This window comes from Urocampus carinirostris, chromosome 19 (assembly GCF_059441175.1).
Source record: "Urocampus carinirostris isolate Australia breed hairy pipefish chromosome 19, RoL_Ucar_1.0, whole genome shotgun sequence".
Taxonomy (NCBI): domain Eukaryota; kingdom Metazoa; phylum Chordata; class Actinopteri; order Syngnathiformes; family Syngnathidae; genus Urocampus; species Urocampus carinirostris.
This window is the reverse complement of record NC_142367.1, coordinates 19,805,097-19,830,804: the sequence shown is the minus strand read 5'-3', so window position 1 is coordinate 19,830,804 and position 25,708 is coordinate 19,805,097. Positions and strand designations below refer to the sequence as shown.

The 25,708-nt window shown below is 38.8% G+C and overlaps 1 protein-coding gene across 2 annotated transcripts in view; it reads left to right on the top strand.

Moving 5' to 3' along the window:
• The window catches only part of ankfn1b (ankyrin repeat and fibronectin type III domain containing 1b), a 155,116-nt gene that overhangs the window by 2,721 nt on the left and 126,687 nt on the right, over positions 1-25,708 (top strand). The window contains exon 2 of one of the 2 annotated variants that reach the window (XM_088322934.1): positions 5,535-5,633. In XM_088322934.1, coding sequence (XP_088179060.1) covers positions 5,617-5,633 — 17 coding nt within the window. In that variant the 5' untranslated portion in view covers positions 5,535-5,616. Of the gene's footprint in view, positions 1-5,534; positions 5,634-16,070; positions 16,574-25,708 lie in introns of those variants that run through there. The other variant, XM_088322933.1, reaches the window with a different exon arrangement.

Genomic DNA, 25,708 nt, shown 5'->3' with positions numbered 1-25,708 from the left:
CACCCCTGGCTTACTGAGTACCAATATCAGGTTTCGGTACTTGAATCACTACTTGACTCTAGTATCTTCTACTTTTTACTTGGCATTTGTCAACCAGGATCCTGGTAATACCTTTGGTCAGGTATTTTACCCTTTATTGGGTCTTTATCATCTTCTGTTGGTAAACTGGTACGCCTGAGACTTTACTAGGGCTGAAACTAACGACTATGTTAATAGTCGACTAGTCACCGACTGTTAAAATGATTAGCTGACTAATCTGTCATTTATTTTTCCTCAAATTGAGCTTGAAGTAAATTTAATTGGGTGGCAGATGATAGTAAACACAAACGGGTACAATGATAAACACATTTTATTGAACATACTCCTGATTTATTTAATATTTAATTAAAATGCATTCAGTCTGTTGAGACATAAATCTGTCCATTATTTTAGGAAAAGGCAAATAAACGATGCATTAAAATCAAGTAAACTTTTTTTTTTTTTTTATCCCTGCAAATCAGGGATCAGGAACCCTTTGACCCAAAGAGCCATGAGAGCAAAAATGTATATACAGTACATATATATTACACTAACATTTTTTTGGGAGGGATTGTTGCCGCACCATATATTTTAAGACAAAATTCAACAAAAACGCCAAACCCGCTCTCCAGGCAAAATATAATTCTTCATCACATTTTATGTCACTGTGTTACATTTGCTTGTGAAATAATAATAATGCCAGAGCCCGATATCAATATAAATATAACACTTAAAATTTCTCTCCCTTACACAGTTACTTAAGAGTAAAGGGCCTGATTTTGACCGATATTTTTTCCTAAATAGTGGTTGCAAAACAATGTTGGATCAAGGTTCTTTTGTAAAAATGTAACAATACTGCAAGTGAGGATACCGTCGTCCATCAAAACCGTATCGACTTGAACTTTACTTGGATTTTACAAGTTTTGTTAAAAAGTCTGACGTGCTCTTCAATGTTTGTGTGTCACCGATTATTGCAAGGTCTGCTTTAGAAACTTTTCAAATAGTCTTTTGAATAGCTATATCCAAATGCTCCCAAAATTTAGAAGTTTTGGTCTGCGTAGTTGTTGTTGACTTTGCCATTTCTGTGTTTACGTTACTGCTTCAGACAGAGACGCTATTGCGCATACGCAACTCTCAGTAGAGATTATATTAACAGAGTGATGCCTCTTTCTGTCATGTCTTCCGTACTGTAGTGTAATACAAGGAATCTGAAAAGTATTTTAATGCCGCTAAGCACTATAGAACTTGTAGGACAGAGACGAATGGCACAAGCACTCTAAAAAATCCTAATGTGTATTTGTTGATTTGTCTGTGACATTTCTGTTTTATTCTCTACTCCCACAGTGAAAATGCTATAGTCCATGCATAGTGAATGCAACAGTTCTGTCTGTATTTAGTTTAAGTCCAAAGCTGTATCCATCCATATATAGTGTAAGTTTATGCTTTTTCACAAGCCACATACAGCATACCTTGTCGACAGACAGGACACAGCGACAGATCCAAAATTTAGAGAGAAAAATAACATGGTACTTCGTTGATTCAGGTAAGTGACATGAATTAAATAATCCTTTACTGACTGTCAAAAGTCAAATGCAGAAACGCTTGACCCCCTGATCGGATTGCTCGCATCTTTACTTACGAAGGATAAACATACAGTATGTGGTATTGATAATGATCACTGCGGACGATTTGTGTATTGGTCTGAAATATTATGGTATCAAAGGTACTTTATTTACACCCATCTTCTTTGAGATTTAAGTGATTTTCAGGGCTAATACAGAATGGAGACTTTAACTTTTTTAATTTTTCAAAGTAATGGTGGCTTTGTGGCTGATGGTTAAGCACACTTACACCATAGTTCAGAAGTTGCGTGTTCAATACCAAGTACCGGTCCGGTTTGGAATTTGAATATTTTCCCTTTACCTGAATAGAATCTCTCGTTGACTTACACATTTTAAAAACTGGTCTATTGCGGAGTCCATATTGTCCCAGTGAATGGTTGTCTGTCCCTCCTTAGTATTGGCTGACAGCCAGTCAAGGGTTTCCTTTTCTGGATGAGCAGTTGAAAAATGAATGAATGAATGAATGAAATCATATTAAAATGTTTGTACAATGATTAACCTTAACATAACTTCGTTTGTCAATTATGATTTAAGTTCAACCAGAGATGGAATTAAAAAAGAATGCCTTCCCCCCTTTAAAAAAAGAAGATGAAAGTTTGTGAGGCAGAGCGATTTTCTTATGAAGCAGAAACAATATGTTGACAATTTGGGTGATGTATGCCTGCGGAAAAAAGATAATTATATTCATCACTTTTCAATGAGTCATCGGACCTCTTGATTTCTTTCTGATTTATTGACTGAGTAAGATCAGATAGAAGTTTGAAAAAAAGTAAGATCAGGTAGAAGTATGAGGAAAAACCCTTATTTGTTCGAATTATAGCTAAATATTAGGACGGTATTCAATAAATAAAAAAAAAAACCATCAGCGCTTTACACATTCTGTAAGCCTAAAAAACGGTCGTTCACACAAAAAAGGGAAAAACCAAACAAAGTACACTGAGAGTGAGCTATTTTCTACCATATAATTTGGTCCAATGGGAGAGGTTGCGGAAGGGGGGTAAGTCTGTGTTTGCAACATTCAAACGTGGATGTCGCAAATGAGAAGTTGGCGCAAATTGACATGGCCAAAAGGGATATGCGGGGTTTGTTAATGCCACGACGACTGATCCTGCTGCACAGAATGATGTACAGAACTTTTCAATCAGCTTGCTGACATGCACATGAATCATCAGAAGTGGGATGACTCATTGTTATTGCACTGGTTTGTATGCTTGTGCAAGGGAAGTTTTCACAAGTGCACATGCTTGAAGATGACAGCTATGTGGAGCACTGCCATGCTTTTCATTGGAATCACATAATCAGCATCCTTAACTGTTGACAATAAAAATCTGCGCTGTTAAACATGTTGAACATTGCGTTCACTCATCAGTTCAAAACACATACATATTATCGTACTACTTTTCTTTCTATATTTCATTGCAACATTTTCATTTGCATTCTTTTCGGGCGGCTTTGGAACTAAATCATTTTTTAAACTACTCTTTAGTGATATGTTAGCTGTGGAGTCTATTTGGAATGTAAAGTATCTTATGTCACAGCTTCTCTGAATATTTTGATGTTTTTTTTTGGGTAATGGTGATTACATCAACATCAACACAGCTCTATTAGTTAGATAATATTCATAATGCCCAGAACAATAAAATATAATTATATATTGTTCTCAAAGAACACAACATCTTCAATCTGGCACTTGTACAAATCCCATTAGGTGTACATAATATTGTGATTGTTGTGCATCATGCATTCCATCATGTAATTGCATTGATCATTTGTGTCATATCAAATGTCGGGACATGCGAAAGCCTGCTTTGCAGCCGTTGGGAATTTTCAAGCCCATTGACAGAAGTACAAGGCATGCGTGCACACACACACGCATTGTGCGCAGTTTCGCTACAGCAATAGGCCGACATCAAAGTTACATCTGTTTCTTATACATGTTTGATGGGACAGGCAGGCAACGGCTTCCCACGGGCTCTGTGTTATGCATCGAGTGCTAGTTTGCTACTAAGGGGTTTGTCAAACCTCTTGCATGGAGGTGGTTCTTCCAAAGATGTTCATATATTCATTTTTTTACCCTTTTAACCCAGTTAGTGGACAAACAAAAGCACTGACTTCTGTATTCTACTCTTTTTGTTCATATATTTTATGTATTTAACAGTTTTTTGAATGTACCTATTTGCACATGTTTTTAAAATGTTTCTACAGTAATCTTTCGGATCTCTATGTGTAAGCAGTGTTGGTAGCCTACATTTGTTGTCGTTGTAAAAAAAAGAAAGCTAGCCTTTAAAATCAGTGTTGCTAACTTTACAATTTAGGTTGACGTGATCGCTTCATTGATGTTATTCGTTTCGTTTGAAATTGGAGTAAGCCACGTGGGTTAAGAGCAAGAGCCGCTCCACAAATCCCGTTTCACTTACTAATTGGTTAAACTATATAAATTTTTACTGCAGTACAACCATTTGACACGATAGAACAAACATTCTCACTGGGGCTGGACTAATAAATTAGAGAGAAAGAAATAAGAGGAAGAGAGGGAGAGAAAAGTAGTAAGGCTGGAACAATGAAATAGAGAGCGTGAGAAACAAAAGAGATAAAAAGAGAAATGGTGAGAGAGGGGGAAACAAAGAGAATGAAATCCAAAGAGAAATGTAATAAGAAAAAGACATAAAAGAAAAGTAGAGAAAGCGAGAAGGGGAAAAGTGAAAAGAGAGAGAGAGAAAAGAAAGAGAAAATGAAGAGGAACAGAGAGCAAAAGAAGGTAAAAAGAGAGAAAGAGACTAAGGAAGAAAGAAAGAAAAAAAGAGACGGAGAGATATAGAGTGAGAGAAAAGGGAGGAAGAGAGAAAGAAATTCATACAAGTACAGTATTTGTGAGAGGCACCTGGCTTTGGCAACATCAAGTGGATATATTTCAACCTGCAGCTTGTTCTTCTCTTGCGCTTGTCTGAGCGTTGTATCGCGGGCCGATTTTAATCCCTTAGCGGGACTCATCCGACCCGCGGGCCGCCTGTTTGACACCCACAATATAGAGGTAGTTTACTTGAACCATAAGACTCGATTAATGTGAACAGTTTGAAGCCTTGAGTCTAGCTTGGAGTAAATATTTGAAAGTTTACTGTTAGTGGTTGAAAGATGAAACAAGAAATAAGTTGAGGAAAGGAAAAAACTATACATCACAAAAACTGGATTGTGACCATAGAAAATTTGCGATATTGTTTACGACCGCTAACAAACACGAGTACACACACTGACTGCAAAATATAATCCAAAATCGTGTTAAAACTGAGCTAGATTGACTTAAACTTTTTCGGACAATACTGATTTGTTGGATTTTTTTTCTGTCCTTCAGTAACTTGAGACTTGCTTGAACTTGGAGGTGATAGCCTGACACTTCATTATGTCTTGCACATATGGGACCCACTCTCACCCCTGTCACATACAAGAAGGGTGATGAACGTGTCCCAAACTGAACCATAGTTTACCTTCCGTGTGTTCTTGCACTTCTGGATGAAGAGAACATCCTGAAGCCTGACATTGCGTTTCCTCTCTCGCCAGATGTTTTGCCTAATTACCATGCGGGTTCAGAGCGAGAGCGGTTCCACCGCCCATGCGTGGGGTATTCATGTGTCCCGCCGCTGCATAATTAGTCCGTGTTATAATGAATAATGTTAATGAGGTTCACGGTAAAGTATCCCTTTGGGGTGAGAGAGGTCAGATCGTTGGGTGGTCTCAAAGGTTGGAAGACATTTTACATTGCAGAATAGGGTGATTGAAAAAATGAGATAATTAATGAAAAGAAGGGAAATAATAAGGAATGTATTTAGTTACATCATCATTTGAGAAATATAATTGTATATTTTCAAAATCCTTATTTTTGACTTCCTACTTTTCTTAGGTGACAGCCCCAAATTCTCAGGAGAACGTCAAAAACCAACATCCCAAACCTGGGGAGCCATTCTTGCCCAGGGTTGCTGGAATGGAGCAACTCATCGAGTAAGTGTCATCATTATGTTCATTTTCCCTCAAGTTATAGTTTTCTCACAATCTATAACATATCCTCAATATTCTTTAACTCGATGCGCTTCCTGACTCTATTTTGGGGTTTCCTGCAACTGTTGTTACCCATTCTTTAACTCCGACGTTACTCCGGGAACAGACAAAACGTTAATTCAGTGGTTTATTTGAAGGTTGCGTTGCCCAAGTTTGTCCACTTCATCTCACGACCACCATGAGTTATGGCTTGAAAGGGCAGCAGGTGTACTAAAGTGTGGGAAAAGACACCACCAGTGGGATTAAATGGACGTTGAGTTAACGGTTTTGGCTCAATGGTTGGCTGCAAAATGAAAAGGGTGAGCTTAGGCTCTGGGCACCAAGACTGAAGTCTAGAATCTAAATCACTGTAAATAAAAGCATAAAAGTAGTAATTGTATTAAGTCCATATGTGGGCAATTGTAATTGCATGCATTTGATATTTGTCATCAAAGTTAATTTTATTTAGATCCTTTTCCTGGTTGCCAACTATTTTAAACTCTGTGCCAAAGACATAGATTCATGTTATTTTAATTTCTTAGGTATTATCTTGTGGATCTTGTTCAAAATTATGAAAAATCACTGGTACTTAAACAATGTCTTATAAAAATGGTTTGTATTAAGTGAGTAAAACATTGTTCAAGCACTTTGTTGAAATTGTCTCACACACACACACACACACACACACTGTTTAGTGATTAGTCTTGAGATTTTGTGATGTGGTAAATGTTTTTTTTTTTTTTCACCCACTAAATATGTGTGAAACCTGGAACGTTTTCCTCTCATAAATATATATGAAATGTACTGTGTCCTCTTAATGGGACTACAATGTACTGTATGCGTTCCTTTCAAAATGACCCCAAAAATGCCTGCAAAGTGGCCAAAAAAACCCTTAAAGTACCTAGGTTCCGGTCCGGAGCCTTCGCTCTGAAAATGCTGGTCTACTAGTGATCCCAAGAGCCAAGACGAGATCCGCTGGTTCGAGAGCCTTCTCCATTCGGGCCCCAGTACTGTGGAATGCTCTTCCCCCTGAGATTCGATCTGCAACCACAGTGGAACGGTTTAAATATAGGCTTAAAACACTTCTATTCTATAGCATATGAATAACCTATATTTTATGCTGACAATATCAGTGTATTATTTGTTATTGCAACATCCATTGCAGCCTGGTCATCCTGGAAGGGGGATTAACTTATGTGCGGTCCCTCCTCAAGGTGTCTTCATTTTCCTCATGTTGAGGTTTTTGAGTTTTTCCTTGCCCTCATGTAGGTTTCAGATCAGGGGATGGTGTAATAATGGTCTGTAGTTTGCAACAGTATGTGGTCTGTGCAGCCCCTTGAGACTCTTTGTGATTAAGGGATATACCAATAAACATGACTTTACTTGGCTTTTTGGTCTGTCCTTAAGACATTAGTGCAGAAACGGCACTAACTATTGTTATATGCTGGGAAAGGCATGCTTCTTCCACTTCATGCTGAAAAATGCCAAGTTATGTGTAAAATACATCAGTTTGTCTATTTTTTTGTCCCAGTCAGTGCAATATTGATATTAATGCATTGGAATTCTGAGAAAAATCCAAATCATTGGCGATCCTTGGACCCCAAAAGTTTTCAAATTACAAACTGCGGAAGATGCCTCCTGTTCATGAAAAGTTTGGGTTGCAGCCACCCCCGTTATTATGCCTCATCCTGGCTGTGACACATCGCCTCATTATGCCAACACTCCCAAGACTAGCTTTTCCCTTGATTGTGACGTCACGCCTCCAACCTGCAGCCGCGTCGGGCCAAACAATGGGATGGCAGCGAGGTTCTTGACTTGTGCAACCTGTGATTCATCGGTGAGTCATCACAATAGGACAAAAGATGAAGGGGTCTATAAATGTTCCCTTGTGTATGAGTATTCACCCTGGCTAGTATGTCAGGTGCGCACTTACCTTACCCTCTGTCGAGCAATTTAAATGACGAACGTGTCATTGTGTGTGTGTGCTGCACTCTTAGTTTATCTCGTTTCAAGGAGGAAATCATCTTTGAATAATGAATAGCAATCATTTGACTGTTCATACTGGGTTGAGTTATTTATATGCGGTAAGGCGCCATTCACATAACGAGTGGAGTGGTGATTATGGTACATTGACAGTAAATGACCACCAGAGGGAGACAGTCATTCATATATTAGACGCGTCTAGTAGTTTGACAGTCACGTCTTGGTAAAGGATGTGTGTGGTGTATTTTTTAATCCCACCATCAATGGGACAAAAAACCCATTAGAAACAGAATAATCCCACAGAAGGCAAATATTTACTAGGCGAATCCATACATTTAGGGTTCTGAAATTGAGTGCTTCTGAGGAAGAGCATTTAATTATCTTCTTGCCACTTTGGTCACATAAACTTGTCACACTGCCGTTGGTAGTCACTGCTATATTGAATACTGAGCAACATATGCTCGATTGTGCATTAACAAGTCCCTCATGCAGGATTCTTAACAAACAATGCATTGATTGTGATAGAGTCCCAAACACAATGAACATCTGCTGTAGAGGTCAGAATAATCATGTCCTTCCTCTGGTTTTATATTTTCTCGTTAGATTGTTCACTAATAAGTATCCCATTACTTGGTATTGACTGTGTTTTCCTCAAAAGACCACTGGAAGTTGTTAATTTGACATCGTTCCGGCTCAGTGACGTCTTCTACCCACGCACTCATTTGATGGAAGCCCACCACTGCTTCTGTTTTTGTAAATGTCCAGTGTCCAGCTGATTGCTGCCTATTGCCCATTATGTGGTTAATTGCTTCAATGACAACTTTTTGATGTTTTGGTCCTTCTCAATTAGGCCTCACCGTTGGGCCGATTATTCCTGGGCAGGTCATTAGACTCAAACCTTCAGTTTGGGGCCCTGGATTTGACATTAGGCGTTTAGAATTTGTGTCCTCCAGACGGTCATTTAGAATGCTCTCTTGTATACAATTATTTTGTTTGTTGTTGTTGCTCATCTGTACTACCATTAAATTCAAGTTATCAGGGGAGTGACAAAATTACTTTTAATACGGGTAAAGTAACTAGATAATGTTTTTTATGTTTTGAATAAACCCAAATACAATATTTCAATATTTTCTTGTTGTGAACAGACAATTCTCCTGTATTCTTAAAAATGTGTGGATCATACTCAGAGGTCCGGACCCAAAGAGCAATGAAAGCAATGTAATATGTGTGTGTAAATATATATATATAATATATATATATATATATATATATATATATATATATATATATTTATAAATATCCATCCATCCATTATCTGTACCGCTTATCCTCAGTAGGGTTGCGGGGGTGCTGGAGCCCATCCCAGCCATCTTCGGGCAGGGGACACCCTGAACTGGTTGCCAGCCAGTCGCGGGGCACACAGGGACAGACAATTATCTCGCTCATTCACACCTAGGGACAATTTGGACCGGCCAATTAACCTGTCATGCATGTTTTTGGAATGTGGGAGGAAACCGGAGTGCTTGGAGGAAACCCACGCAAGCATGGGGAGAACATGCAAACTCCGCACAAGAAGGTTGGCAGCTGGATTTGAACCCCTTGACCTCAGAACTGTGCCACACACGTGCTAACCACCGCCCCGCCATGCTGCCCTATTTATAAATATGTATATAAGTCTTTTTTTGGGGGAGACCCCAACCATATATTTAAAGACAAATTTAAACACAACCACCAAACCCACTCCATTCAAATGGTAATTCTTCAGCACATTTTATATCCGTTTGACTTGTTGATTTGATAAAAAAATATACCACTTGTCTTCCTCCGGCAGTTACCTTAGAGTCTTGAGGCTCAATTTGACTGTTATTTTTGTCCTAAATAATGGTTTCAAAACTAAGTGCGAGCAAAGTTCTTTTGTAAAAATGTCACGAAATACTGGAAACGAGAAGGATACTGCTGTACAGTAAAACTTGGTTAATCCGGATTCAAATGGACGGGGAAAATTATGCGGATTATACAAGTATCCGGATTAGTTTATATCCGGTATTCTTAGACCCACTGACCTCCAAATGATATTTAGTAGAAAATACATGAATAACTCATCTGGTTTCGATTGAACATGAATTCATGCGTTTGTATTCACACAGATAAGGATGGGAGTCTGAGGCAGAGTAAACATGTTGGAACAACGAAGGTTTATTGACATTGCTCTTCAAAAGAGGGCACAACAAAAATAGCACGTTGTTATCCCTCTAACCGGAAGAAGGGACAGCGCAACTTCCTAATATGTCCCACTGGAAATTTCCCTCTACACCAGTGTTCCGTGGGTGAACAGTGTAAACCCACTACAAAATATTAATGAAACAAACAAACTGTGTTTTTCAGAATATCTGACGATGTTTGAGGCTTCATGTGAAAATAAGCCGCGATATCTTTCTTCTTTATGCCAGTGTGATCGTTACTGTATTGTTTGATCTTTATTTTTGCTTCTAATGTCCGGTTCTCTCGACTCCTCTTCGTCACTGACACTATGATGTGACACTCGGCGTAGTCTCCTTCAGTGTTGTTTTGCACAAATGGATCACAACTTGAATCGAAGCACAATGAGATAGTCAGTCAGTGTGTACCGGGAAGACATCCCAAAAAGACAAACGCATAGAGAAATTTGTTTGTCTATGGACAAAAAGATGGCACACACTTTCCGGGAAAGTTGCGTCATCCAGCCTCTTCCGAGAAGAAGACATCAAAGACGGCATGTCGACTTGGAATACGACTCTGGAATAGACCTAGCAAAATACATAGGAATGGATGGAAATGATTAGGATTTTGATCCGTACTAGCAGAAGATCTGGATTATAAAATCTGGAATATGCATAGATTTTTTTTTTTGTGAAAAATATATTAGAAAGCATCCGGACCAAACTTTATCCGGATTTCGCGAAGATCCGAATTAACCAAAGTTCTACTGTATTTACCTTCTGCTCATTCCCAACCAATCAAATTGCTCCGCATGCTTTTCTGGCATTGTTGGTTGTTGACAATTGTGTGGGCTTTCGTCATATGGTGTCTTAACGTTGAACATACTTTGTTTAATGAGCTTCTATATAAAGGCTTCCTTAGCAAAATACAGCTAAAACGGGGTCCGTTGTCGTGACACCTTGACTGTGAACTGTAGTGGAAATTATTCCTTATATAGACTGCCTTGCAAAATCATTGAACAGCTCAAGTTCCTTAACGTTTGATGGTTATTTTTTGGGGGGGCAGCATTTTTAGAGCTTTCCACAAATGCTCTGAAGAATTGGGGTCTGGGTTTGGCCTTGCATTTCTAAAACCTTTTATATTGTTGGTTTTAAACCATTTCATTGTAGACTTTGCTTTATGTTTGGGGTCGTTTTCCTGTTGGAAGGTGAACCTGCACCCCATTCTCAGGTCTCTTGCAGACTAGATCTGGTTTACTGATCTCCTCTGAACCAGATTTATCTGAGCCACGCTCGGGTGAATCCGGTCCTCTGAAAGACACCTGGCGTGCACTACACTCACTCCACCCTTCTTTTTTGCCGGCTTTCTCCGACCCACTCTTTCCCTCTCAACCGCTGCTGTATCCCTGATATGTACTTAAACATACAGTACCTTCCTCCATCGTCAGCTGCCTTATTTCGTTCAATCTGTTTTTTTGCCATCTTCTTGCAACTTTCCTTTTTTCCATGAGTAGAAGTCTGATCTTCAGCAACAGGCTGCACCAGACCGCTCTCCGACCCCTCCCATTAAAATGGGTGAATGACGAATATATTAGTCAATGGCAGTGAGCGTTTGTATTTAAAATGACGAATATATTCATCAATTGCAGTGCATGAGTTAATAATGGGCTTTCTTTCAGCCACTCTTCTACAAAGAGCAGATTTATGGAGAATACAACTAGTAGGTGTCTTATGCACCTTATGCACACAATATCCCTCCTCAGCTGTGTATGCTTGCAGGTCATACAACGTGATCGTAGGCCTCTTGATTGCTTCTCCGATTAGTTTTCTCCTTGTTTGGGCCAAAGGTTCAGAGGGACGGCTAGGTCTTGGTAGGTTTGAAGTGGTATTATGCTCTTTCCATTTTGATATGATTGCTCGCACAGTGCTCCGAGAGATGTGTAAAATTTGCAAAATCTTCTTGTATCCCGTTGCTGCTTTGAACTTTTCCATCACTTTATCTCGGCCCTGCCTGGTGTGTTCTTTGGTCTTCATAATGCTATCTGTACTCCAGTATCTCCTTCACAGACCACTGATTCCATCCTAAGTAAGTAGGGAAGTGTATATACTTGTTTTTTTAAGTTACAATTTAAAATATTTTAAGATCTCAGGTACCCCATGAAAGGCCTCAAAAATACCCTTAAAGTTACTTACATACCCATTTGAGATCCACTGAATTAGTGTTCCAAAATAGCACGGATACAGGGCTCTCCCAAACCATCCCACTTGCTCAAACCCTGCACAAACCCTCTGCAAAATTGTACCTTGCTCTCAGCATGAACGAATTACGATGAGCAGAACATAAACATGCGTCTCAAAGGCTGAGCCGCGATACAAATCAAACAAACCCAGAGGAGAACGAGGAAGCTCGCTTGTCTGCTGCCAGCACCAATGAACCAAACGAATGTCGAACCTGCATCCCGACAAGTGTGTTTCACTACATGACTGCTGCTATGTTTATGATGAATGAGTTTGTGTTTATGGTTTGATCACTATCTGCCCTGGGGCGGAATAAGAAACAGCCTTCGGTTAAATGCACCCTGACATGTTGTTATTACCTCCCATAAGCGTCGACAACAACAAAATCTGTCACTGAGACATTACAGCTGCTCAGCACCACCTAGATTTCCCAAACGGCTTTGTATCGACGTCCATCGCGGTTTTAACTCCAATGCATCACCTCAAGGGAGCGGGTGAGCGTTTTGCGATGTCAGCAACCCGAGAGTTGGAAAGCCTTGCTCCAAAGTGCTTGTTGGACAAATCGGAATACATCAGATTAGTTATTGCAGTCACTTTTTCTTCTTTTTATGTTTAAACCACTTGCTTGGTTACATTTATGTTCATGTAAAATTTCTGACCGACTGGTTTTGCAGACTTCAAAAGTTTGAACGATTATACAGTTACACTAATTCAGAAAGGGGAAGATAAAGCTGTTAAGTCGGGATCCATCTGCTTTGAGATGCCTTCATCATTCCATAAAGGGTTTTAACATTTACTGCTGCGTGTTTTTATTCATTTTGAATACCGGCATTGTTTAAGTGTATTCTTTTCATGCAAATGGTCCTATCAAAGTTGCTCCATTTAGGAGAGTTGCTACACACATTTGCTGCAATCACCGCAATTTTTTTTAAATTTTTTTTTTTTTTTTTTTCAATTCAAACTGGCCTTTTTTTCTCTCCAAAACAAGTCATTTAGAGGAATAGTGTCTGGATGCTGACTGGCAAGATTTATTCTACGGTGTGTGCAGCCTTATTGTTTTGCCTACATAATCTGGTTATTGTTTGCATTCACCCAAATTGATATTACATTTGTTTGTGATTGCATGTGGCAAAAATGGCATGTTGATCCATGGCATAACAAATACACTTAGGAATTTGCACACATTTGTGCTTATCTAAATATTGGCAAGCTTTGCTCACATTAATCAAGTTGCATAACTGCACTGTCAAACTCTCATTTCATTTTTTTAATTTGTTGTTATACTGCCAACTAAATCCTCTCCCACTGTTCCCCCACAATGATGTAGATGATGCCAAAGTGCATTTGTTTTTTATCCTGCACAAAAATAGCACCACTAGAAATGTAGCAGAGTATGATTAATTCATCAGCTCAAACCATTTTAGAGCCAAATGCTGTCTAGACAAAAAGAGAAACAATTGTGAATGGTTGCAGTAGCTCAGAAGACGTCGCTACTATTTTATTCTGTCTGTTCTTCAGGTTTCTTCTTAAGGGTGATAAATATCTCAGTTTCCCAAGTCATTACAGAGCAGCAGTCTTCCTCAAATAGTAAGGGTGCTATCTGCTTAAATGCATCTCCAAAAAAAACCAACAGGGCTCTTTGGTAAGTGACATATATTTGCCAATAGTCTATAAGGTTGACAACCACCTTTTAGAAAATGCATCTCCCTTTTGCTTTCCTCTGAAATTAAGTTATATCCATTCGGGTTGCAATAACAAATGGATACTGTAGATTCAAATCGATTATTAGAAGTGTCTGCTACTTATTTCCTTATTAATTTCTTGTGTCGATTTCTGAGCCGCTAAGCACATTAAATCTATGCAAATAAGTACTTTGCATTTCATTGTGAAGTACTGAGCCTTTAGTACTAATTTAGTCTAGCAGAAGGCGCCCGAAGGCCATTTTTATAAATGTGTCTCACATTTTCTTTAAATCCTTTTTTATTGAACATTGCATTATTCCTCACAAAATTGGCATTACTGTCAAACACTATAAACTTAACAATTTTTAAGGGAACAGAAAGTGCTGCAGAAATACAGACACAAAAATCTGAAAATCAATTGGTAAAATAAAAATAATAATGATATGTTTAACTCAACACAAGGGGCACATTTTTAAGTATGTCATTTATCATGCGTTGGGATCACTGAAGTACAATTATCAGACTAAAAGTCAGATTTAATCTCTTTTCCGTCCATTTTCCGGCTTCTTTCACACTATAAAGAGATGCTCAAATTGTATGGCTACTCGGTAATCAGGCCATATTACCTCTCAGATGGATGGCCAACAGAGGGTGAGCTTGAACAAATCATGTCAAAAGAAGCAAGTAATCAATCTGCAAGAGGAAACAATAATCGATAAAATTAACTCGTCCAGCAAACTACAATACTGATTGTATACTCCTGTGGGATGACACCACTGTCACCAAACATGAATGTACACAGAAATTTAAGGATATGGGAAATGTTTGTGATTATGGCCTTCGTGCTCTTCTAAACAGCACAAATTGACGTTGCAAACCAAATATATGCTTACATTTGACGCTTAGCTTGGACTTAATTGTAGCCCCTTTTTGATTTGAAGGGTATAGACTAGATCATTTGAAAGCTACCGCGCTGCTCTAAGAAAATAATTTAGTGAAGGGGAACTACAAGGTTGTTAGAGGTGAGAAAATGAGATAAGCCAATAGCCAGGATGAAAAAATATTGTGGAGGACGACAATGAGACGTGTGTGTCAGACTGAAATTGATGCAGGTACATCAATTAGCTGTTTATGAGGGGCATTCATCTCATAGGTACCTCTTGTCCATATACCTTTACCACTTCCCTCCTCACTGATTTATTACTTTAATGACACAGCCATTTCCTTGGCAAGCCTGTAGAAATAAAGACTCATCTATGTAAAGATATAATCTGTATTGTTACTTTCAGGCTACATTTGCTCAGATCAGTAATTTGACTGTGAAGACAGGCCGTGAGTTTTGTAAGATTCTAGGATGAGCGTAAAAAGAAATGGACTTTATACAAATTGTTGAAAAATAATTAATAATTTGTGTCATTATTTCAGGAAGACTGCACTCAAAATTGATCTCAATCAGGAAGCTGTACAAAATGACACAAATACATTTTCAAAGATTAACCCAATTTGGCTCAAGATAATACCCAATAAACAGACAATATAAATTTCCTGGGTTAAGGTAAACCAGGAAATTTAGGTCAAATATTGCGTAATTTTCTTAAAACTACCACACAATTTTGGTCATATTGTACAAAATAAACTAACCTAAAAATGGATTTTTTTCCAGGCTCTCAGAAAACTGGGACTTTTTCATCTAAACACCTGTAATCATGTGAGAGTTAAAGTGAGATTTGCTGATTCTTTCTATGATACAACTGCTTGTTTACATCATTTTCAGCTGTTTGTTTGGTTGTGGTAAAAGTGCCACTGTGACGTGATGATTTATTGCATGTTCTTGCAGCAAAAACACACAACTAGATTGACTGATAGTATCACCTGATCCTGTTCTCTACAACACTCACATTGGATTGGACATCCCTAGAATAGTTGAACCTGTTTAATCAAATGTCACACTTCTGCAGTTATAGGAGTGTAAACTAGCATTCCTCCACTCCACTTATTGAACAAAAGTGTTTGGTTTGTTTCATGGTGGTCATGCAAAAGGGAGCTAGCAAGCCTGCACAACTGAGTACGAGGGAGGAGGTGTGGGGATGAGAAGTGTTGGGGGGAGCAAGTTCACCTTAGGCATTCTGCAAAATGTCTGCACGCCCCTATAGTGTGAGGCAGTGCAAAGATGTTGTCTATTGGCTGAGGGTGTGCTCATCAAGAGTACAATGTGAAAGAATCTGGGCATGAGAGACAAGAAAAACAAGAGAGGAAGAGACGGGGAAAAGGAAAGGGTGGGGAGGGTTAGATGGGGTTTGCGTTCAAGCATCATTGCAGGTCTGCTTAATACCGCCACACACAAGGACCACTGTCGATCCATCACTTCCCTCCCGTCTTCCTCGGTCTGGATTCTTCACCCATCTTGTTCTCCTCCTCAGGGGGGCACTGCTCCTGCCTAGTTTATATCTAGACACTATTCTGGGAGTCTAGCTTTGTGCGCCGTGACAAAACGGGCAGAGCGGAGGTTTGCTTCATTGCATTCGGTGCTTTGCGTAAGAGGCTGATGGTGCAAGGGGGGGACTCAAACTCGCCGCGCTGCGCCAGAGCATCCGGGTTTGAGTGAGTACAGGCAACTGAGTCTACAGGTTGGCGAGGCAGCTTTGCAAAACAGGAACAGATAAAAAAAAATACGGAACGAAGCCATGGCGAGTTTCGGGAAACTCACAGAATACTTTAATCGGCGTAAGTCCCGGGAGGAGCTGCGTGTCGGAAGGAGCTCTCGGCGAAGTGGCAGCTACTGCTGTACGGTGGCAGAGGCCAGGTAACTTGTCAATATGTCAACCGTTATGCATTCATGCATTTAACAGTCTATCCATTTATTCCTTTTTCTGGAGCGTATACCCTCATAATGGTAAGTCTGATTTAAGCGCACCCTTGGAGTGGTCTCCCATCATTCACATTATATGCGAGAATAATTTAGATTTGCAAAAACCCAACATGCATTTTCCAATGATTGATTTTGACAGTGTTGATTTCAATATGTTGTCTATTTTTCTTTGAAAATTGTACAGTCATAGTTTTCGAATGTCACATTTTTGGGGGAGATTTGTTGAATTTCCTAAGTGGTGTTTGATTTATTGCTTTAATTCACGAGGTCTTCAACCTCATTAGTCATAATTTGTGCCAGAGAATATTTTTCTTGCGCCTCTCCAGTCTATTAATTTGGGACCCCTCTTGTATAATTGTTGTCATACTACTAAACGGGGCATGATAGAAAAAAAAAGATTACAGTGAAAAGGGTCAACCAAATGTTTTCAGTTTCATACTAATTTGCAATTACCTTGAGGGAGGTACTCAAATTTGACCAGATTTCATTCCTCATATCGCAGAGTTTCTCTCATGTAAAGCTTGTATGACACATGGTTTCATGTTTCACATTGAGTTTTATGTTATGTAAGTGTGGAGGTGCACTGGATTCGTGCGGCCATGCATGCTGTTGGCTGCTGGCTACTATGGATCCTTCCCACTGATCCTCAGCTGAAGAGGTGTTTTTTTTAAACCTTCTGTATTCTGATAAAAATAGAGGAGCCTTTCCGAGCACATTCGCTTGAAGACATCCTGTCACACATCTTGTGGTCCCACGCACTGACTGTATCTACTCACTACTCTCGGATTCAGTATTGAAATGAGACTTTGGGATATTGTCAACACTTGCTTCTTTTGACTGCAACAGAAATAATTTACTTACCTCCTTTTGGCAATAAGATCATAAAACAAATAATTTATTGAAGATACTGATCAAAACAGAAAGCGTTTGGCAATTTTATTTTATGGTTATTCTCATGAAAATCTAGAATGGGAATAACTTTCTCAGGAATTCCTCTTGTGTCAAAACTGTATGTCCAAGCTCTGGAGAAGCGAAGCTGTTCCAAAAATGTTCTTTGCTTCTAATATATATATATATTCTTTATTATTGTATGTTGTATTTTATGTCGTTGTTATATTTGTGATTACATATTACCTTATATATTTTCTATGATTTATATCATTAGAATTAGGCCTCGGCCATATGGCAAAAATTGTTATCACGACAAAATATTTCTAATCAGTCGAGTTTTGATAATTAACGTATTTTGTCTTTCCCATTTTAAGTCTATTTTTCACCTCTGAGTGAAAGTTGACAAAAGCGATTGCTGCCTTAACCAATCTTTAATGTCAGAACAAAGATGCATGATGACAAGTTACTACACAGCAATTCACAAATATTAGGAATAATTAACAAATTTTGAAGTTAACAAAACAAGGTAATACAAATGCAGAACATTGCACATAATCTGAGGTAGACCGGCAATCTTCCCAAAAATTAAATAACAATAAATACACAAACTAAGGTTAATTTACACTCAGCAACATGTTAAAGCCTCTTGTGCATGAAGTCTTAAGTTTCTGACAATTTTGATAAAATAAATGGACAAAGGAAAATTTTCGGTTTCAGAAATGTTACAAATAAACAAACAAAACAGCCATTTCTCAAAAGTCTGTCCACAGTATTAATGCTGCTCTGTGACAAATCACTATGTTCTCACCTGTGGTTGCAGAGATACACAGGTGGTGGCCTTGATAGCTAGCCGTTTGTTGCTGTTGGGCTCAACACTCACTGGCCCGTTGTTTTCTGTTTAACGCCCGCTAGCACTCGTTTGGGACAGAATTTTTTTTTTTCCTTCAGCATATTCTGGCCGTGGGCGGCGCGGCGGCTGAGTGGTTAGCGCGTCTGCAGCACAGTTCTGAGGTCATGGGATCAAATCCAGCTTCCAGCCTTCCTGTGCAGAGTTTGTATGTTCTCCCCGTGCTTGTGTGCGTTTCCTCCGGGCACCTCGGTTTCCTCCCACATTCCAAATTGCACCTGGGTGTGAATGAGTGACTTGCCTGTCTGTTAGCCCTGCGACTGTCTGGCAACCAGTTCAGGGTGTCCCCTGCCCAATGCTGGAAGACAGCTAGGATGGGCTCTCTGTTGTTTGTGTGGTGCAATTACAGTTTAAATTATCTACATTTATCGAATATTTTTATCATTTATTTTGGCAAAAATTGTACGACCACTATTATCGTAATCGTTTTATGGCCCAGGCCTATTTAGAATGTAATTATATTTATCCGTCCATTTATTTCTGCACCCATCATCCTCACTCAGGTCGCGGGGGGCTGGCGCCCATCCCAACCGTCTTCGGGCAGTGGGCAGAGGACACCATGAACTAGTTGCTAGCCAGTCACAGGGCACACAGAGACAGATCTAACTCGCTCAGTCATACCTCGGGACAATTTGGCCCGGCAAATTAACCTGAAATGCATGTTTTTGGAATGTGGGAGGAAACTAGAGTGCGCGGAGGAAAACCATGCAGGCCCGAGCAACATGCAAGCTTCACAGGGGGAGGTCGCGGTAGCTGGAATATAAGCCTTGACCTCCGCACTGTTAGTTTTTAACGTGGGTGGACATCATAACAAACACTTCTCTTTATGTGTGTAGTCTCTTTGTGTCAGTCAGTCTGTCTCTCCCCACTCACTGTCTCACTCTCAGTCGTCCGCCTATTTCTTTCTTGGCCGTCCAACTTTCCTTCCTCTTATTTTAACTTTCATTATTCTCTTTCTGTCACCATGCCTCCAGTTCTAGGTTGTGACTTTTGACAGACGTCACTGAGCAGCCGCTAGGAAAGGAGAGAAACTGCCTCTTAGTTAAATCTCTTTGAAGGAGCCTTATGTTGTTAATGAGATGTGTGGGCTTCTTTTATTAGAACACCTTCAGGGTTATCTGTTGCATCCTATCAACATTGTTATTCACAAAAGTAACGGGGTGTCTTATTTACGCCCAGAAAAAACAAACACTTGTGGCCTGGGCAAAATAAAAGCAGGCCCCATCTGGAACACCGCTTTAATAAACGGGGACAAGTTGTTCAGTGCATAATGAATCATAAGCGATGTTTAATCAAAAAGGCCGAGCGTGCACGTTTTCTCCCGCCTGTCTGCTCAGCTGTTCTTAGTAGCTTTCTAATTCTCAATTTGGAATCTGTCAAACAGGAAATTATCATTTTGTAAATCTCACAGAAAAACATGACGCCTATTTGGAAGAGGGAAATAGAAGGCTAATGATTAGTCCAGTGCAATTCAAGGATTTTTTTATATTGTAGCAGGCCGTTGTGCACATAACCGATATTTACAACTATTTTTAGAATACAACCAAGTCAGCCTTTCTTCAAACCTTTGAGCTGCTCACACCATGAAAAAGATGAGAATGTTTGTGCTTAACTGGATGCTGTTCAGCACCATGGACAGTCACCACTCCAATCTAAGGGCGTCATCGACTCAATTTTTAACCAAAACAAGCATTTGCACTTCAACCAAATACTGATAACAACACTTTGATAAAACAGATTTGTCTGTCCAATGAACAGTTCAAAGCTTGAAAGGGCAGAATTTGTTACCGGGCTGTAATTGGGTGAGTTGGGTTCCGTTTCCAGGTTTTAAAGTTGTGCTGGCACATAAACTGCTTCATGAAGTGATGTGAGCGAATGCGCACCGGGGCTGGCGGTGAGAAAGCCAATTGAAGCAAAGTCTTTTAAAGCCTCTTCACTGTCAGCCAAGTGCCAAGCGAGATAGAGAGAGGAAAAAGCTAGAGGGCGAATGTTCAAAAGCTTGATCGTCTGCTGGTGTCTACAGTACACACGTCATCTTCTTCTTTCGTGTGTTTTATCACACACTGGTTTCACTCGGTATTGCCCTGAAAAAAAACAGGAAAAAGGGAAAAAGTAATTGAATATTATGTGATGTCTTGAGACAAAAGAGCTTGGACTTGTAAGGGTTCCTTAATACAAACAATTGTCAGGCTGATTTTTGCTTGAGCAAACTAATGCTGTGTAAGAAGTAAGGGGATTAATCAGCACCACTTCAACAACTTTTACTGCCAAGCTGTTCATTTTTTTAAATTCTAATTTCATGATTAAATGGGTTACTGCAAAATATTGTTGGTATTTTTCAGGCCCCTCGAATGAATTATTGGCATCCACATTAATTTCAATGAGGGAAGCCAACTTGAGATTGATTTGAGACAATAAATTATTTTTAAAAAACATCACTATTACTCAAATGTAGTGAAATTAATCATAAAGTTATCACATTTTACAAATTTTGATTGGGTTTCTCATAAAATACAGCATATAACAAACCCACCAACTACTTTTACTACTAATATATTTTCCAAAATCTAACTTTTTTGTGTGTGTGTAAAAAGTATGCCCACCTAACAAAGCTTGGTATTAGACTAAGGAGTATCCAAACTATGGCTCCATTAATGTCACGTTAAATATTTTTCAACAACTTGGAGAACAAAATCGATTTTTGTTGTTGTTTTATTCTAATTGTTTTCCTTTTTTTTTAAACAAATATACTTAGAATTAACAATATCTTCCATCATTGGGGTAAGACATTTTTTGCAGAATTAAAGTGATATTTATGTAAGAAAAAGTACTCTCTACAACTTGTTTTAAATATCCCAAAATTACGTTTGAACCATTTTTTTCCCATGTAACTGCTCATTTTTGTGAAATCTTAAGCCGACAAAACAAAACACATGGATCTTTGTGCTTTACCTGTTCTGCAACGTGGCGTTACTCGGAATTGGTTCTAAATATGTTCAAATGAAATGTTTTAGACCTGATATACTGACAGGAACTTTCCGTTAACCCCTCTTTTTCCCTTCACTTCCCCATTTCCTTTCCTTTTCCCATGTTTTGTTGCTTAGCAACAGGTTTGTTGCTTGAGTGAGAATCTAAATTGTCTGCGGCCGGGGCCATCATGATGTGCCGTTTGGGGTGTTTACAACTGCATGGTTGGATAGCGAGTTTGTGTGTGAGTGTGTGCGCGCGTGTTGGCTTGTGAGCGTGTAGAAGTGTGCATGTTGTCTGCTGCTCACCTGTTGGCGCTTGTGTTGTTCCATTTTAGGCTTATTTTGAGGGCTGTGTGTACATGCCTCAGGCAAGTGCTGTCTCACATTTAATTTGCCAAGGCAGCAATTATCGAAATGAGGTCCCGGACCTGCAAACGTGGAGTTGTCCAGAATCATATACAAATATTTGTGTAATCATCTTTAAAAAAAACATATGTGGAGTGCAGTTCTTGGGGAGATTGGCATAACGAATAGACCGTGATTACGTCTTCCTTCCCTAGATTTAGCAGTTTTTGTTACGCTTTCACTTCCAAGACCTGCACGACCATGCGGTCACTTGATGGTAATATAAAACGTTGTCTAGTAATGAATGGGAAAAAAATCAGCTCATCTTATATGTTTACAGCAGTAATATCAGTTATAATCTTTGTAGGGGCTGAAAAAAAAGAAGTGCCCTGTTTGGGGCTGCAACAACTAATCGATGAAATATATTAAAATCAATGATTAAAAGCGTGGGCAACTAAATCAATTATCGATTCATTGAATCAGGTGATTTATGAGCCGCCAAGTATGTTGACTCAATGCAAATACAGAGTGCACACCATTCTGCTATGACGCTGGGATTTGTAGTACAGTTTTGGTTATAAAACGTTGTTATATTTTAAAAATCCTAAATATTGAACATTGCATCACTTACAAACAAAATTGGCATGACAGTTTCAACTTTTTAGTTGATACAATGTTAAATATTTTCAAGGGAACACAGTGCTGCAGAAATACATAGAACAAAAATCAGAAAATGAGTAACTCAATAAATAAAGTAAAAAGAAAAATTATGATAATGACATGTTTAACTCTACCCAAGGCGCGGATTCTCATTTTCATATTCCAAAATGTAACCCCAAAAAACAAATTTGTTGACATTTGAAAAGTGGGTTTTTTACATTTTTGATATATTTATGGGTGGATAAATGGCTTTTCCACACATAAATTGGAATGTATTGCTCTTTTTTGTTTTGTATGAGAAGTCCAAATATAATATGATTTTTGGATATGGTGGTAAGAAAAGAGTATCATACATTTTTGCAGGTGTTTAGCATACAATTCTATGCATTTTTGTTTATTGTCAAGTTAATTGACAAATATTTGTATTCATTATTGTTTTATATTACAGAATACTTTGTTGTTTTTTGCGTTATTTTCCCCCATCCGAACTTTAATATTTGAATAAAGAGGAGGAAATTAGAAAAGTTTTTGAAAAATCCGATTCATCGACTAATCGTCCGATTCATCGCTTATGAAATTAATCGTTAGTTGCAGCCCTATCCCTGTTTATCAAATTACGATGCTGTTTGTGTCCAAATGTCCGTTTTTAATGGCTAATAACTTCACAACATCAAAGCTGCTTGCCTGTTGAACAATAGTTTCCAAATTTATTTTTGTTTTAAAATTAAAAAATTGAGCTCTGATCCAAATCTATGATAGGCGAATAATAGCTTAAAGAGTGAGACGTCTCCCTTTTTCTGTCTTTCTAAATCTGCATGTTATCTGTGTCCTCTTCCCATGTAATATTTGGAGAGCTAACCAGGACATCATCACTTTCCTCATTCTCAATTTATGGGTGCTCTTATGTCCCAGTCCAAATATTCAACACCCACCCGTTCTAGTCAAGAGCACTTGATTTGCTGACAGCAGGCACATGTCGGTACTTAGCTGAAGATGTGCTGACATCAGTTCAGCATTCAGCACCAATGTGACGAAAGCAAAAGGCACCCTGGTTAACGAGTCTACTGGAAAAAAACCAACAACCTGACTTCTATTTAATAGCCCTGATGTGATATCTATTTTTTCACCTACTACTCTTGCAGTCTCATTAATGCTGCCAATTAATTATTGACACTGATCCTCTTAAGGCACAATCAAGCATTTAATCGTCTAATTCACTTAATTCTCTGTGCTGCTCAGATGTTGCTATGAACTAATGTTGTGTCAAATATGCACTTGTATTACTGGATAACTCTAAACAAATTTAGGAGGAAATGGGAGATTACAATTATATATTTTGTCTTTCAGAACAGGGACATCACCTCAGTAATCGATAAACACACTGCACTCATGTTTGTTGGTCTATAGAATCTATATCCAGGCACCACACAACAGTCTTCTTGTAGTCCCTTAAGTCAATCAAACACCCAATAACCGAATTTCAAAGCATTACATTTTTTTCCCTATTTTTGTCAGAGATAATAAACCACATTATATAGACAGGCCATCTCACAAACATGAAAACCCTAATGATCCTGGACAAAGACGGTGTGTGATTAACCCATTCTCAGTGAAAATTGGTGCCACAACCATGCGACCTTAGAGTGTCTGAGTCTAGTGTTGAAAATTTTGACCACGTTTCACCGAATTAGATCAGACCACATGATAGACCGAATAGATGGCAGGTGGATTGGATGCAGTGACTCAGAGTTGTCTCAAATCATTTCAGGTCATTCTGCATCCATACACTTTTATTAACGTCGTAAGAATCTGGTACAGGTATAACCATGTAATATTGATTCTTTCTTCCTCATCCTGCCGTGCTGCTGGCATATGCTGTAACCGTATGCCTTTTTATGCCAGAAGAGCCCTGCAACAGTTTGATATACTCCCGCTGTGCTGAGAATATTTGTACTGTGAATGGCAATTTATTTGCAAATGCAGTCAGACATAGTGAGGTTTGGAAAGCCAGAGACCACTTGGGTAGACCAAAACTAACTATTGCAGAGGACAATAATGCACTAAAATTGTTTGAACGAGTCTTAATAGAGCAGGGGTTTTGAACGAGCACCTGGTAGCTCTCGAAGAACACCCGAATATCCCACGAACAGGTTCTGAAAACGGCTCACCTGTGATTATGACTCATTGTGACGTTCTTGGAAATTTGATTTTTAACTGACATGCTGTTCTAGTGGTTGACTTGACTTGTAGCCTGGTAATACCATGGTAAAAACATAGAGATTTCTAAATTGAATTGTTATACTATCAAAATGCTGCAATCAGTAACAAAAAGTAGCTCTCAGCTTCAAAAAGGTTGGTGACCCCTTTTATAGAGACAATTGCAATTGTTGCCACTTGAAAATATTAATTTAGTTTTAGATTTGCATCTTAGTTTTCAAAAAGCATGGCTTATGTATGAAACAAAGTGATAGCATTGAGTATTTAAATTAATCATGTTTTAACATAGCCAGCTAGCCTTATGGTATAAAAGGATTCAAAACATGTCATGTCGAATGGTGTGCTGTTTGAGCAACCCATTTGAACAGAAACCAGGCAACAATGCATAAATGGATAATATAAATACGCTCACAGGCATACATTCTTAAAAATGTTTACAGCAGCCCTCTCAGCTGTTGAAATGTAGGTGTGGATTTTTTAAAATAAGCTTTGGTTTTTTATGGGGTTGAAACGAATGAATGGTATCAGTGCTAAACAATCCTCAAATGATAAATACTCATACTGTTATTGGGCTAACAATTTATTTTTTTTGGACCGCTTCAAGGAAAAGATAAAAATACTATCGGTTTCTTAAAAGCACTGATGAACAATTCCTCACGCATGCCGCGTATTGCCAATCATCTTACGATTATTCAATTGCGTTAAAGCGTGAAAAGCCTTTTGCAGCTTTGTGTTTGTGCTTATTGATTGGCTCCTCGCTGGGGAGTTTGTGGCATCAACCAAGATAAAAGAAAAGCAATTTTTGTTGCTTGTTTTCCTAAATGGCCTCCGACTTGATTATGCTGAGGTGGAAGTAATTTCACGATTGATCTGTACAACTGCTCTCTTGTTGCTCTTTAACAGTAATCCGGCTTTGTGCGTGTGTGTACATGTGGGTGTTTTTGCTCACATGTGTAATACTGCTTGGTAATCATTCTGTTGGAAAGACAGCCAGATGTGAATGGACACTTGGGGTCAGGTGCATTATTTGAAATAAGCATTACCTGTACTAGATTCAGTTTGCGGCATTGCTCAGGATCT